This window comes from Sciurus vulgaris (genome assembly GCF_902686455.1).
Source record: "Sciurus vulgaris genome assembly, chromosome: X".
In the NCBI taxonomy this organism is placed as follows: domain Eukaryota; kingdom Metazoa; phylum Chordata; class Mammalia; order Rodentia; family Sciuridae; genus Sciurus; species Sciurus vulgaris.
The window spans coordinates 105,117,097-105,132,239 of NC_136471.1; the positions used below are offsets into that span (position 1 = coordinate 105,117,097).

General features: G+C 38.7%; 1 protein-coding gene across 1 annotated transcript; it reads left to right on the plus strand.

Annotated features, from left to right (window-relative positions):
* The first annotated feature begins 1,795 nt into the window (after window positions 1-1,795).
* DYNLT3 (dynein light chain Tctex-type 3) lies at window positions 1,796-13,744 on the plus strand. The gene is made up of 5 exons (XM_079123562.1): window positions 1,796-1,909; window positions 4,460-4,501; window positions 10,138-10,261; window positions 11,427-11,504; window positions 11,869-13,744. Exons 1-5 carry the CDS (start codon window positions 1,880-1,882, stop codon window positions 11,943-11,945), a joined length of 351 nt encoding a protein of 116 aa, XP_078979688.1. The 5' UTR covers window positions 1,796-1,879; the 3' UTR covers window positions 11,946-13,744.
* The last annotated feature ends 1,399 nt before the right edge of the window (window positions 13,745-15,143 follow it).

Here is a 15,143-nt window from a genome sequence, read left to right on the forward strand (position 1 = left end):
CTCAATTATGGGGTGGTTTATTAGAGATTGTAACTGGAACAACACTTCATCACCTTTTTTTTATATTTATCATGAATTACCACACAGCACAACTTGAGATGTGATAATATGGCTCTTAAAATTTTCAGACGAGCTAACTTCAGGGTTTGACCCATCTAGACATAGAAACAGGTCTTTAGGGAAGTAAATTTGGTGCTCACAAAGCCATCACTAAGACCTCTATTAATCAGAATGTTGACATTGCTCATAGAAAAATAACTTTGGTTTGCAAAAAGTTTTGAAAGAGGATATGATTCCTCTGTGAACTGCAATCACAACTTTTCTGCAGTAACTTTTCACAGCACACAATTTAGAAGAACTAGTAACAAACTGCACATTGTCAAGTAAACAGCCCTATTTGGTTCTGTCTAAGCTCATAAAAGGAGAGCAGGAAAATGGAAGGGCCTGAGATTCAGAAGCCCAGGGATCTAGTTAACATCTATGTGTGCTTTACAAATGACTTTATCTCTTAGCTCCTGGTTTACTTGTAAAATAAGAGAGTTGGACTAGAAGACTAATGAACCTTCCAAATTTAATATTGGAGAGCAAAATAGAAAAACATTTATAGTAGGATAGATGTTGCTTGCCGGCAAAAAAGATATGCACATCTGAATCCCCAGAACCTGTGAATGTGTCACCACACAGGGCAGAAAACAATTTACAGATGTGAATTAGAATCATACAGAGAAGAGAGATGCTTCTGGTTTTGAAGTTGGAGGAAGGAACCATGAGCCAAGGAATACAGGAAGTCTGTAGGAACTATCAACATCAAGGAAATGGGGTGTCCCTTGGAGCCTCCAGAAAGACCACAGCCCTATAGACTCATTTTAGACTTCTGACCTCCAGAACTATGAGATAGTAAGTTTGTACGGTTTGAAGCCACTAGATTTGTGGTCATTTGTCAGAGCAGCCATAGAAAGCTCATTCAGTGGTAAAGAACTTGGTCTGTGCTATCAGACTAAAGTACTTGAGTTTATGCCTCTCTTCTACCATTTGCTGGATACATGACCTTGGACGAGTTATTTAAATTCTCTGTACCTCAGGTTCATCTTGAAAAAAGTAATAACAGAAAAAAAAATCAAAACTTCGGGATTACTGAAGTTTTGAAGAAATCCTTAGGATCATCTGGAACTTAGAAAATCTTAAATAAATGTAGCCGTTGTGCATCTGCTAAGGCTTATAATTTAGGTTATTTGTTCCTTCTCTCTCATAAGTAATATATTTCTTTGTACATAGTCTTGGAGAAAAAAGGGTGTAGAAGCATCTACTTCAGGAGTTTCGCATGTAGCATCTCATTTGATACTTACAACCAGTGGCGAAATAGTTATGATTATGTTTTCATGTAAGAAAACTGAAGGGGGGGTAATTTTTCTAAGTAACAGAGCTAGGAAGTGACCCATCAAAGTTGCTCGGTCGTGATTACATTAACTACATTTACTTGCTGGATAACCGTGAATGAACAAATCATGTGCAAATAACCACAGCACTTGGCACTAAACCAATTGCGCGGGTCGAGACTGGAAGACACTAGGTCACCCATCTGCTCTACAGTGGCACCAATCCTAGCTCCTTTTAATATCCATCCCTTATTTTCAGAAAGGGCAGATGGAGGTAGCAAGGAATAGGTATTCACTGTCCAGGAGGCCCTCTCTCCCAGCCAGACGACTCGCGTCACCCGGAGCCCGCCTAGAGTTCCAGGCACCAGCACGGCACAAAGGCGGGGCCTGCGTGGATAAAGGCCCCAGGCCATAAACGGGGGCGGGGCCTCCCAGGAGGCCAGTGCGCGGCCGCGGAGTTAGACCCACGCGTCGCTCCACCCCCGGGGAGAGTCGGCGCCACCATGGAGGAGTACCACCGCCACTGCGATGAGGTACCGCCCCTCGGGCGCCTCCCTTGGTCCCGCCCGCCTGCATGCGGGGTCCCTGTCGGGTGGTCTTCCATCGCCCAGCGATCGGCAGAGTTAGGATGCAGTGTCCTCCGAACCCGAGCCCTCTCCGCGGGGCCGGGGACTTGCCTCGCCCTTCTCTGTCCCCTTCCCCCCGCCCCCGAGGTCCTGAGGGTGGACCGATTGTCTGGGTGGCGGAGGCGACCGGAAGCGCTAGGGTCAGGCGGCGGGGTCCGGGCGGGAATATAGGAAAGAGGCCTGCGGGGTGGTCATGGGTGGAGGGCGTCGCCCGTCTGCCGGGCGGGCCTTGGAAACCGGTCTTCCGGCTGCTTCCTCCACCCCTATGCGTCCCTAGGAGCAGGTGCTGCAGCCCCGCGGCTGAGGAGCCCTGGTGGTCCTGCAGCTCCGGCTCCTGGAGACTCGCCTGGGTGGGCTGGAAAGACGATGCTTTATGGATTATGAGCCCTTGCTTACTGATTCAGGCTTCCCTAAACCTCACCAGAGATCCCATGATGTCAGTTGTTATCTTCCTTTTGCTGATGGGAATCCTGACTTTTCATGACCACTAAGTGACATGCGGCAAATTAAAACTGCCGGGAATGGCATGGTCGATTTGAACCCAGGCCTCTGACTGTACAGCTCCAGTTCTCACTTCACTGTTAACACTAGGAAGATGAGGCCTGTTGGAGTGCAGCCTAGCTTGTGACAGCTTGCAAGGGCAGAACAGATGAAGACATTTTCTGTCCAGTGGTAGGGAACAGTGCAGGAAAACTCAGATGTTTTGGAAGGGGTTTCTCGTCCAATGGGACTAAGATAGGATATTTTAGGATATGGGCTGCTGCAGAAGTTAAAACCACATTTAAATGGATTACTTTTGTTCCAGGTAACATGCATAATTAGAGGTCAGTGGTAAAATATTCTAACTTTAGGAATAAGGACTTGAGGGCTGGGGATATAGGTCAGTGACAGAGTGCTTGCTCAGCATCCCCCTTGGTTGGGGGAGAGGACTGGGAGGATCTGGAGACACAAGAAAATGACATGGCTGGCATATCCCCCAACAAAGGCAAAGGGTTCTTTCCTGTAGTGCTTTCTAAATACATATATTTTAAAAGAAATAAAATTACATGGGTTGCCATGGTCACTCAGTACATCCAGATTATTATTATTAGGTAACTTTTCAAACTGAAGCAAAATTGGCATCCTTTGATTCATAGGCCAATTTTGACAGTAGATAAGAATGTGATTTTAAATTAAAATGGTCATTTTTAGTGGGGCCAAACTCTTTCAATAATACTCCTAAATGTATAGGGTATTTTATTCCTTTCTCTTTGGGGAATTCTGTAGGATAATGAGTTGAAAAAAATTAAATATATATTCAGTCAATTTCAGAATTTACTTGTTTGAAGTAACTTTAATTTGTATAATGGTTTTTACAAAAATGCTGATATGATAAAGCACCTAAAAAATGCCTCCATAGAAACAATTCTTGTATTACCTGAAGTATCTTGGTTTAGATTTCAGTCTTATCACATAACCTAGTTCTGTACTTGAGGACACTTGAATGTCACTGATCGTTGTCGTTAATTAAGGATTCTTACAAGCTGCTTCCCCCAAAAAGACTAAGTTGTCAGACTAACTTATAGTATTAAAGTGATTATAATTTTGAATGATCAAGTTTTGTTATAATTTTTTTAATTCAGGAAAGCCACATTTTGGCCTAGTGTAAGTTAAAAACAAAATTGAAAATAACCAGTTAAGCATTTTCTTCTCACGGACCACTTTATTCTTTCATCTAGCTGAAACCATTTCTTACATACTGATAACACATTTTTATTTGTGCATTATAGTTGTATATGATATACATTATAGTTGTATATGGTAGTGGGATTTGTTGTTACATGTTAGTGTACACACAAAATAACAATATAATTTGGCCAGTATCCCTCCCCAGCACTTCCCGCCTGCCTCTCCTCCTTCCACCCCCTGGTCCCTTCCCTCTAAGCTACTGGTCTCCTTTCAATTTTCATGTTTCAAATAGTTTTTCCTTTCTTTTTCTTTTTCCTCTCTGGCTTCCACATGAGAAAAAACATATGACCCTTGACCTTCTGGTTTGGCCTATACCGGGTAATATAATGGTCTCTAGTTCCATCCATTTTCCTGCAAATGACATAATTTCATTTTTCTTTATGACTGAATACAATGTCATTATAACACATGTATCTTTATAGCCACCACCTGCTTATTTCCTAAACTTTACAATACAATGATTCTCCACCTACAGTGGTCATTCAGAATTACTAGTACAAAGCACTTTTCAAAAAAATATAGTTGCCCAGGCTCTGCCCTGATCTAAGGACTCAGAATCTCTAGGGAGGAAAGTGGGGAGAACATTCGTATTTTTAAGTGCCATTTATCACTACAGTCTCCTGTCGCTAACCCCTGTCCAGGACAGCCAAGGGATTGTGTGTATTATCGTACCTACAAATAAAAGGAAACCTGTATTGAAAGCAGTATTATCTTGGGTTTTCCCTTTAGGTTGGTTTCAATGCTGATGAAGCCCACAATATCGTCAAAGAGGTGAGTTATACATGTTGTTTGTCTCAAGCCTTGCTGCATTGATGGGAATTTTTTAAATGTATGTTTTGAGGTTCAGTACAAAGTTAGAAACCTTAGTGTTAAACACAAGATTTTGAATTTTTCATCCAATTCTTTAAAGGGGTGCCTCTGTTTTCTCACATGCTGTTAGGCATCTTGGAGCTTCCTCAAAGAGATGCTTAAGAACTGTCTTAGTGCCAGATGTGCTGGTGCACACCTGTAATCCCAGTGGCTCAGGAGGCTGAGGCAGGAGGATCACAAGTTCACAATCAGGCTCAGCAACTTAGTGAGGTCCTAAGCAACTCAGCAAGACGCTGTCTCAAAAATTTTTTAAAAAGCAGGGGGAGGGGACTGGGGATGTTGCTCAGAGGTTAAGCATCCCTGGGTTCAGTCCCTGGTAAAAAAGATTTAAAAAAAAACTCTCTTAGTCTAGAAAAGTGGTTTGCTCTCTACTGAAATTTATACCCTGTCTTTTGAATAAAAGAACTTTTATTCCAGAAGACCAACCATTATTTTAGATGTTCATACTATAAAAATGCTATAAAATATGTGTATATATTTATAATGTAAAGTATATGTAAAATTTATATGTATGTTATATCAAATAGACAAAAAGAACCCTTGGAAATGTCTGCCTTTGACTGTTGTGTGCTTTTTAGCAATATGCTAGGGAAAATAATCACTTAGCATCTTTTAGACACTGATATGATAGTAAAGCAAAATCTTCAGAGAACTATTTGAAACATGAAATCTGGTCCTTTATTAAGCAAATAGAAAGGAAGTTCTCTTTGAGAATCAATTCTGGCAGAGGAACTTTAATTATTCTAGTGGTATCAAAACAGACTACATGGTAGGAAAGGTACTTATGAACACTTTAATCATCCTGAGTCATCTTTAACTCTGCCAAGGCGTACGGAAAAAAAAAAAAAAAAAGATGGCTCAGAAGGCAGGCTTGAATTGTGGGTAGGACTGTTGGAGCCTATTTTCCTAGCAGGCCCTGACTGAGTTAAGTCTGGGCTGGGTTGGCTTTGCCCTCTGGGAGCGCCCTCAGTACGTCCTCAGACAATGCCTTACCTGCCTGAGTGCTCTGGGTGCACCAGCTCCCCTAGAGCTCCTGCAGGTCTGTCCTTGTACAGCAAGGATCAACTCAAGGTCTGAGAGGGCTATACAGGCACCTGAAAATCCTACTATATGCAGTTCAGAATCATGTATTAGAACCATGCCACCCAGGAATGTTTAATCAATAAAAATTAAATGTAAATGTTTTCAGTACCTTGACAATAGAAAAAGAAATGAGAAAAAATTTGGAGGTGGAGATAATGAGGACAGGTGTGATAATAATCTCATTTATCAAAATGGAATGTCAGTTAGTCAATGGAACATGAAAGAAAGGATGTGGGGTCTTTGGCAGGGTCCCTTTAATTAGTGCCTTCTTCCATCCCTAAGTTCTGAACCAGATAAAAAGACAAAAGAGTCATTAGAAGAGAACACAACACCTTCATTATGGATTAAAAACAGGTTGATGATGGAGCTTGTTTATTAACTCTTACTCAGTTCAGACCTTGCTAGAGACATCCAAGGCAAAGTTTGAGTTGGTAGAGAGAAACACTTAAAAGCTGATGCCTTTCATTGGTCTGGGTGGACAGGAAGGAGAAGCAAAACCCCAAGTCCAACATGTTTGGAGGATTGGCTTTCCCAATTGAGAATGGTAGAACAATGGTCATCCCCCACCAAGCAGGTAACTCACTCCATTTCCCGGAGAAAGAATGACTGGTGGGATAAAAGGCCAGGAATGTTAAGAAAAAAAATCCTCTGTGTGCACGGAACTGTCAAGAGTAGAAAAGAAACTTATTCCTAACAGTATACATATATTGAATTATAATAGTAAATTCACTATCTTGAGAGAAGGGCATGGAAGGAAAATGCCAGGTGGTCTGGGGGAACTAAATTTTCACCTATCATGGCAGGGTTTATTGTCAGTAATTCATAAATGAAGAAATAGTGATATGTGCCATGGTACATTCCTGTGATCCTAGTGACTTGGGAGGCTAAGTCAGAAGGGTCACAAGTTTGAGGCCAGCCTCAGCAATTTAATGAGACCCTGTCAAATAAGTAAATAAAGACTGGGGATGTAACTCAGTGGTACAGTGCCCCTGGGTTAATCCCCAGTATCTCCCTGGCAAAGAGTGATACAAATGTTACTTGGAAATAACATAAGTTACTCTTAGAAGAAATAAACACAATTATACACTGAAGGTGTTTTCCCCTGGGGAATGGGAAAAGAGATTGGAAAGGCAAGGGTAGAGAAGACACTCTTTGTGTACGTGTTACTTTAATATTCTATTGAGTCAGAAGAACCATGCTGCTTAAACTGGGATATAGATACTTGGCTCTGGCTAGGTGATACTAGAGACCACTGGATGCATTTTATTTTATTTTTAAAATATTTTTAGTTGTAGATGGATTCAATACCCTTTATTTTGTTTATTAGGTTTTTTTATTGTAAACAAATGGGATACATGTTGTTTCTCTGTACATGGAGTCAAGGCATACCATTTGTGTAATCATAAATTTACATAGGGTAATGTTGTTTGATTCATTCTGTTATTTAGGTTTTTTTAATGTGGTGCTGGGGATCGAACTCAGTGCCTCATGCATGCTAGGCAAGCACTCAACTACTGAGCCACAACCCCAGCCCAACACTGGATGCATTTTAGAGCATGAATTTTACTTAAATACTTGCAAGAAGTTAAGCAATATAAGTAATATAACAAAGCAAGCTTCACTTGAATTTTTTTATATGAAAGATGAGACTTTGAAGAAATCTCAGGTTTACTACACATTCCTTGAAGCTATGTGTCTCCGCTCTTTCCTTATCCTTTCCTCCCATGAGCCAGCTTTCTCCTGCCATTGAAACAATTCCATTGAGGCACTGGAAGAGCATGAGAAGGGAGCACTGTATTAAAACATTTTAGTACTTCTTAGACAATTACGTAATTTCAGCAGTTATTTCTGTTTTCCTTATCTCTTGCGCATCTTATTTTTTCTTCAATTCCTTGCTCTGAGCCCCTATGCTAATATATTTTTTCCTACTGAACTCTAAAAGCCACTCATTTATTGGTAATATGCATACATTTTATTTATTGTTAGAATAGAATCCCCCCAAAAAAAATCCTCAAAGAAAAAGTGAGTTACAAATGAAAGTAAGTTGGAACTTAGTCTAAGGTATATTTGATTTAGAATGTCCAGAGAGTATATCAAAGCCAATATTGCTTCAACTGTTAAGGTGCTATTCCAATATCCCAGATGAAAACTCCAGGTCCCTTTGAATCTAAAAACAAAGGATTTATTCTGGCCAGGGCCAGGGAAGCAGAAACCAAACAGCTCTGCAGTCTCCAACATCTGCATTAAGGGGTCAACTCATTTAAAAGCTGGAAAACCACAAAGAAAGGGAGAGAGAGGGTGGCAGAACCACAAGTTGTATTTCATAAAGTGGAAAGAACATTCTCAGAAACTGTACCTTTTGTATAAACTCAAGAAGGCAAGCTTGTATTAGCTCCATAGTTCAAAGACATTGTGGTCAGGGTGCAAGTGGGTGAGGGTGGAGGTGTCAACGTCTATGTGAGTGGGCTCATGAGGAAAGGGGAGCCGATTTTACAGAGTGTGAGATGTCTGTACAAAATGGGGTCAGCTTGGCTTAATTTTCAAATTAGCCCATAACACAACAACAAACATTTATTGAGTACCTGCTATGTGCCCAAGATTGACCATGGGAATGCAGGTCTGTTTAAGGACCTCATTGTCTGGTGGGCCTCCTGGTAATTAATTAGGCTAAATATTAGTTAATAGTAATTAGCAGGGCTATTAACAATAGAACCCACATCCACATGGTGTTTTCTGTTGTTTAGAGCTAAAATTGGAGTGGTTCTATGAGATAACCCAAAAGAAAAATGAGTGTTCTTACTTTCCCATTAAGGAAAGGCCGTCTAAAGAAAGGAAAAAGTTTGCCCAAAGATCATCAGCTTTGGTCATGGTAAAACCAGAATTAAAACCCTGTCTGCTGACCCTAGGCTACTGTCCCTTCTACTCTGTCATGTGATTGAACTTTACAGGAGAATAATGGGGGCCACATTCCTTTTGTCAGCACCTTTAAATTATTTAATTTCCTTTTTTCCATCTTATTATTAGTAATAAGATTTTTATTGTTGTTGTCATTATTGTTTTTTGATAATGAGGATTGAATCCAGGGACGCTTAACCACTGAGCCACATCCACAGCCCTTTTTATTTTTTATTTTGAGACAGGGTCTCACTAAGTAGCTGAGGCTGACTTTGAACTCACAATCCTTCAAAGATTTTATATTGTACAGCCTAAGATTCTATATTAATTAGCATTCTGTATTAATTAGCAGTTGTAAATGAAGACACAAGCACATGTGTGCGGGTTAAGTTAGATTCTAAAAGTAAATGAATGATTTATGTTCCAGTCTCTTATACTTGAATATAAAACAATGGCAGTGGAGCTGGGCGTAGTAGGTACACGCTTGTAATCCCAGCAACTCTGAAGACTGAGGCAGGAGGATCGCAAGTTTAAAGCCAGCCTCAGCAATTTTGCAAGGCCCTAAGCAGCTTGGTGAGAGACCCTGTCTCAAAATAAAATATAAAAAAAGAATTAGGGATGGGTTCAGTGGTTAAGCACCCCTGGGTTCAATCCCCGATTCCAAAAAACAAAAACGATTACAACAATAATGATAATGATTATAGTAATTGTGATTTATGTGCGTACTCTGTGCCAGGCACTGTGTTTGAGCACTTAATGTTCATTGTCTCATTTCATCCTCTCAGCAACCTGATAAGATGATGCTGTTATCTCTTCTGCAAAGATTAGGAAAATAGGGATTTGGAGATGTCACTTGCTAAAAGTCACAAAATGGGTAGGTACAGAGCTGGCTTTAAAACCTAGAATTGTGATACTAAAGCCAGTGCTCTTAATCAGGTGTCAGAAGTGGATGCAAGTAAGCACTATGGGAAATTATTGGACTTCCTCTTTCTAGAGCACCTTTTATTTATTGTCATTGGCAGGTGTACTAGTGGCTTTATAGCTAAGCAATTAGATAGTATGAATGAGAATATAATTATTATACATGAGAATTATGTTTTTAAATTAGTCCCATCCTTTGTTTCTAGCATCTGGGTCCTAGTTAAGTCGCAGCTGTTTCAAAGCCACTCTTCAACCAATTAATATCACCTTCTTTTAATCCCCTCTCTACCCTGTAATCCTTTTATGACATAACGTATCTTCTATGATTAGTCTTTCTTGTGTTATAGATATTGGATTACTTTTATTAGTGTTTCTGCAAGATTAAATTCTTTACCACAGAGCCTTGGCATATTTATCTTTAATATGACCCATAGTATATCATAGAGTGAGATAATGGTTGTGGAAATGCTTTCAAAACCCTTAAGCAATTAAAGACAGTGCCTAATAAATATTTACAGTTGCATATTTTCTAAGATGCCTTATTGGGTCTTACCTGTATTTTATGCTTTGAATAAATTGTTGCAATTTGTGTGAAACATGTTGGTTTTGGCTAATTTAGCTGCTCTCTGTCCTTCTAGTGTGTGGATGGGGTCTTAGGAGGTGAGGACTATAATCAGAACAACATCAACCAGTGGACTGCAAGCATAGTGGAGCAATCCCTAACACATTTGGTTAAGCTGGGAAAGGCTTATAAATACATTGGTAAGTATTAGTGTCCTTCCTTGCTAGTTCACATACCTTTGTCCTTGGGAATTTCTGTGAATTTTGAGAATGTATAGGAGTGGCAGGCACTAAAGTTGGATGGCTACTAATACAGTATGAAGGGATTCTGACTTATTCCTTTAATGATAGTATATAATAATACCTAGGCAGGCATGGTGATGCACGCCTGTAATCCCATTGACTCAGGAGGCAGAGGTAAGAGGATCGCAAATTTCAGGCCAGCCTTAGCAACTCAGTGAGGTCCCAAGCTATTTAGCAAAACCCTGTCTCAAAATAAAAACTGAAAAGAGCTGGGGATTTAGCTCAGTGGCAAAGTGTGCCTGGGTTCAACCCCCGGTAAATCCCCCCACAATATATATATATATATATATATATATTTTTTTTTTTTTTTTTACACATGTGTGTGTGTGTGTGTGTGTGTGTGTGTGTGTATACCTAAAAGATGGAGCTCTTTAGGCAAAAGCATACTTGCCCTGGATAGCTACCCTTAATATTTGCATCAATTCTCTTTCCACCAAGGCTCCCAGAGTTCGACTGTCTTCCTTTCAGTAATCCCATTCCTCTGTGTAGGACTGTGAAGTTCCATGTATTCACTGCAAAGTGAAATATTTCCTGGGGTTTTTTTGTTTTTGCTTTTTTTTTTTTTTTTTTGGTCCTGGGGATTGAACCTGGAGGTGCTTAACCACTCAGCCACATCCCCAGCCTTTTTTAATATTTTTATTTAAAGACAGGATTTCACTGAGTTTCTTAGGGCCTTGCTAAGTTGCTGAGGCTGGCTTTGAACTCACAATCCTGCCTCAGCCTCCTAAGCTGCTGGGATTACAGGTGTGCACCACCGCACACTACTTCCTGTATTTCTGTGTCCAAATTCTGCCCATGATATAAAGCACACAACTTGACCCAGAATTTCTCTATCGTATAGTTGCTAATTGTTATAGCAATGACCCACAAACTGACTGATTCCAGTGGGGTTAAAATCATGAGAGTAGATAATCAGGATGAGAGACATTTTTTTTTCCAGACTACTGTCTGCATCATTTTCTGTTATTTTTTTTTTCAGTGTTTAGAGCTTTGAAGTCAATCCTTCAATCTTGATTCTTTCCCTTTGTCTGTAAGTGTCCTCATTTTGTGACTTTATTTGTAGTGACCTGTGCAGTGGTCCAGAGGAGTGCATACGGCTTTCACACGGCCAGCTCATGTTTTTGGGATACCACATCTGATGGTAAGAGATCTTAAGCTGATTCATATAGAATCAAAGTGCCAGCAAAGTCAAACAGGGTACTTTTTATCAAATGCTTATTTAGCTCTAATTAAATGCTGAAAAGACCTCATCAACAGAATGGTTTTGTGCCTACTCGCAAGTATGACTTCAGACCAGTATGAAATGTGAAGATATAACAGGTTGAAGGAAATAAATGATATTAAAGTCTATGAAATGTGTGTGCATGCATGCACGTGCGCATGCTCGTGTGTGTGTGTGTGTGTGTGTGTGTGTGTGTGTGTGTGTGTGTGTGTGTGTTCTCCTGCCCCCTGGTAATTTGGACATTTTACTGATATATCAAAGTCCTTTTCTTGTGTGTTTTCAGGAACCTGTACTGTAAGATGGGAGAACCGAACCATGAACTGCATTGTCAATGTTTTTGCCATTGCAATTGTCCTGTAACCAGCTAAAAATGTTGGGCTAAAGCCATTCACTTAAGAATTTGTCAGCCTATCCTTTCTAAACAAGAGTAATAGTTACTTATTCATGTGCTAGATGACAAGTGTGCAGTATGCTTTCAAGCTATCAACAAAAACTGAGTATTATAAGCAAGCAGTCTCATTGTAAGTTGGCAGATTATCTCATACTCCATACAGCATCATTGACATAGGAAAAATTGAATGTTAGCAAAAAGTAAATGCAGAAATATGGCATGACATCAAAAATATAATCTTATACTTACACCAGCTTTTCACTAACATTATTATGTATCTTTCAGCTAGAGTACTTAACAGGGATAAATATTTGAGCAAAAAAGCTACAAGGATGAATGTAGAAAATAAATGAATTAGCTAACACCTCTTAGTTTTTTATTTCTTCCCCTTGCTTAGTTGTACATAATATTTAATGGAAGATAGTTTGGCTCTTTTTTTTCCTATAAACTAATGTTATATTAGCAATTATGATTTACCTGTCTACTTTTTCTGAGAACTGGTGAATCCATTTTTTTAATTTCAATTTCCTGGATTTACACTAAAGGTTGAATTCAATCTGATAACCTGAATTTCCTAGTTAAGCAAAATTAGGAACAGCATATGAGGAACAGCATATGACTCAGACAGTTGCCTTACGATCTACTCTTTCCATGTAGAACAAGCATTTACTGCATGCCTGTTAGTAGCTTATTTCTCTACTGGGCATTACACTTACCAATGTGCTGTTCACATGCAAAGTTTTTTTGGCAGCTGTTCAGTGGGAAAAGTAGCATTTGTTTGGGGATGAAAAAAAAAAAGAGTTGTTTTAAAAGAGGAGAGAAAACCAACGTTGGTTACCCATGTGGAAGTAAGCAAAATGCAAAGCACTTATTGGTGACAGAATTATAGATGTAATTTTAAGAGTTGCTCCTAGCAAATTAAAAATGCTTAGAATATGCAACTCTTTGTTAAAGGCCTTATTAGTAGTCTTAACTATACAAGTAGTAAATTTTATCATTGCTTTAGTTACAAATATCTGTAAATAGTTTTAAATACTTATTATGTGGGATACGAATTGAGAGAAGTAAAGTACAAATTAAAATTATACAATCATTAGCAGGTTATCTAATATCTCAGGGCTTATGATGTATAGTTAAAATGAAAGAAGAATTAGGGTACACAGCTGGCCACCAAATGCGAAGTCAATCTGCTATTTAACCTTGAAAATAAACTCAATTTTCCATATTATCACTTACACTAATACATAGAGACTGGAGTCATGATTCAGTGACTTTTTAGGGAAAAGAAAAGTTTAGCATTAAGGTGGTATTCTTCTAGGAATACTAGGGCAATATTCTTCTGGGAATGCTTTGTGCATGGTTGATATTTTGCTGAATAACTGTTCAATGTTTTAGAAGAAGCTTAAGAAAATACAAAGATAGGGGCTAGGAGTACAGCTCAGTGGTAGAGCACTTACCTAGCATGTGCGAGAACCTGGGTTCCATCCCCAGCACCACAAAAAAGTACAAGGATAGAGTTTAATGCAGTAACCTGTGTTTTTGGCAATCAAAAATCCTCAGTCATTACCTTTGTGTTACATTATGCTGCTGGCTTTTGTGCCCCTGAAGATTATAATAGTGACCAAAATATCTGTGCACTTAAGGATTGTTTTTGATTGTTATTGTTGAAGCCTGGTTTCCAAAAAAAAAAATCAAATTATACCTCGTGATCTTGCTATCTGCTCTATTTCTAGTTAAAGTGTAATAAAGATTATCTTCCTGTGCTATACTTTTGTTTCCGATTGATTATTCAATAGTTAAAGAAATAACATTATGCTAACTCTAAGAAATTCTAAACAGAAGAAATGGGGAAGAAAAATGAATAAGGGGCCATGTAAAATTATTATGCCATTAAAATGGCAACCCAAGGGACTGGGTTGTGGCTCAGTGGTAGAGCACTTGCCTGGCACGTGTGAGGCCCTGGGTTCAATCCTCAGCACCACATAAAAACAAATAAAATAAAAAAGATCCATTGACTATATATATATATATATATATATGTAATATATATGTAATTTTAAAATTAAAAAAATTAAAAATGGCAACCCAAAGCCAATATTCACCATTATGACATCGCTAAGAGCTTCTATTTTATGCCTTTGCTATTTTAAGAAGTTATTGCAAAATTTATTCTGTAACTATTGATTAACTTTTAATGATTATTTTGGCCAAGAATTTTGTCCTATTTCTCAACTTGCAATTGAGTTGTTACTGTTTTTTTTTTTTTTGTTGTTGTTGTTGTCATTGTTGTTTTAATTAAGGACTTTAAGCATGTAAAATTAGGGTATTCAAATGTAAGTACAAACTGGGATTTTTGTAAACCTATAATTTTACATTTGTAAAGTACCAGTATACTGCCTAAATGATGGCAACATTTCATTACATTTTCTGTAGTAAAAAGTACTTTTCTGCTCTTTTCAAGTTGGGTGTAATCTAATTATGAGTCACTGAATATATTTTTACCACCTCCATTAATCATCATATTTCTAAAATCTTAGAATGTTTTAGATTGTATTTTCAAAGTTTGAGTAAAAATAGTTTTCTATTCTTGATAACAGTTATTTAAAAGTGCAAGAAAAACCTATGGCTTATGGTAAAGGAATTAGGTATTTTACTAGGGATTGAACCCAAGGGCACTTAGCCACTGAACCACATCCCCAGCCCTTCTTTTTTTTTTTTTATTGTAAACAAATGGGATACATGTTGTTTCTCTGTTTGTACATGGCGTAAAGGCATACCATTTGTGTAATCATAAATTTACATAGAGTAATGTTGTTTGATTCATTCTGTTATTTTTTCCCTTCCCCCCACCGCTCCCACCCCTCTTTACCCTCTATACAGTACTTCCTTCCTCCATACTTGCCCCCCTCCCTAACTCTAACCCTAACACTAACCCTTCCCTCCCCCCCATTATGTGTCATCCTCCACTTATTAGCGATATCATTCGTCCTTTGGCTTTTTGAGCTTGGCTTATCTCACTTAGCATGATATTCTCCAATTTCATCCATTTGCCTGCAAATGCCATAATTTTATCATTCTTTATGGCTGAGTAATATTCCATCGTATATATATACCACAGTTTCTTTATCCATTCATCAATTGGAGGGCATCTAGGTTGGTTCCACAGT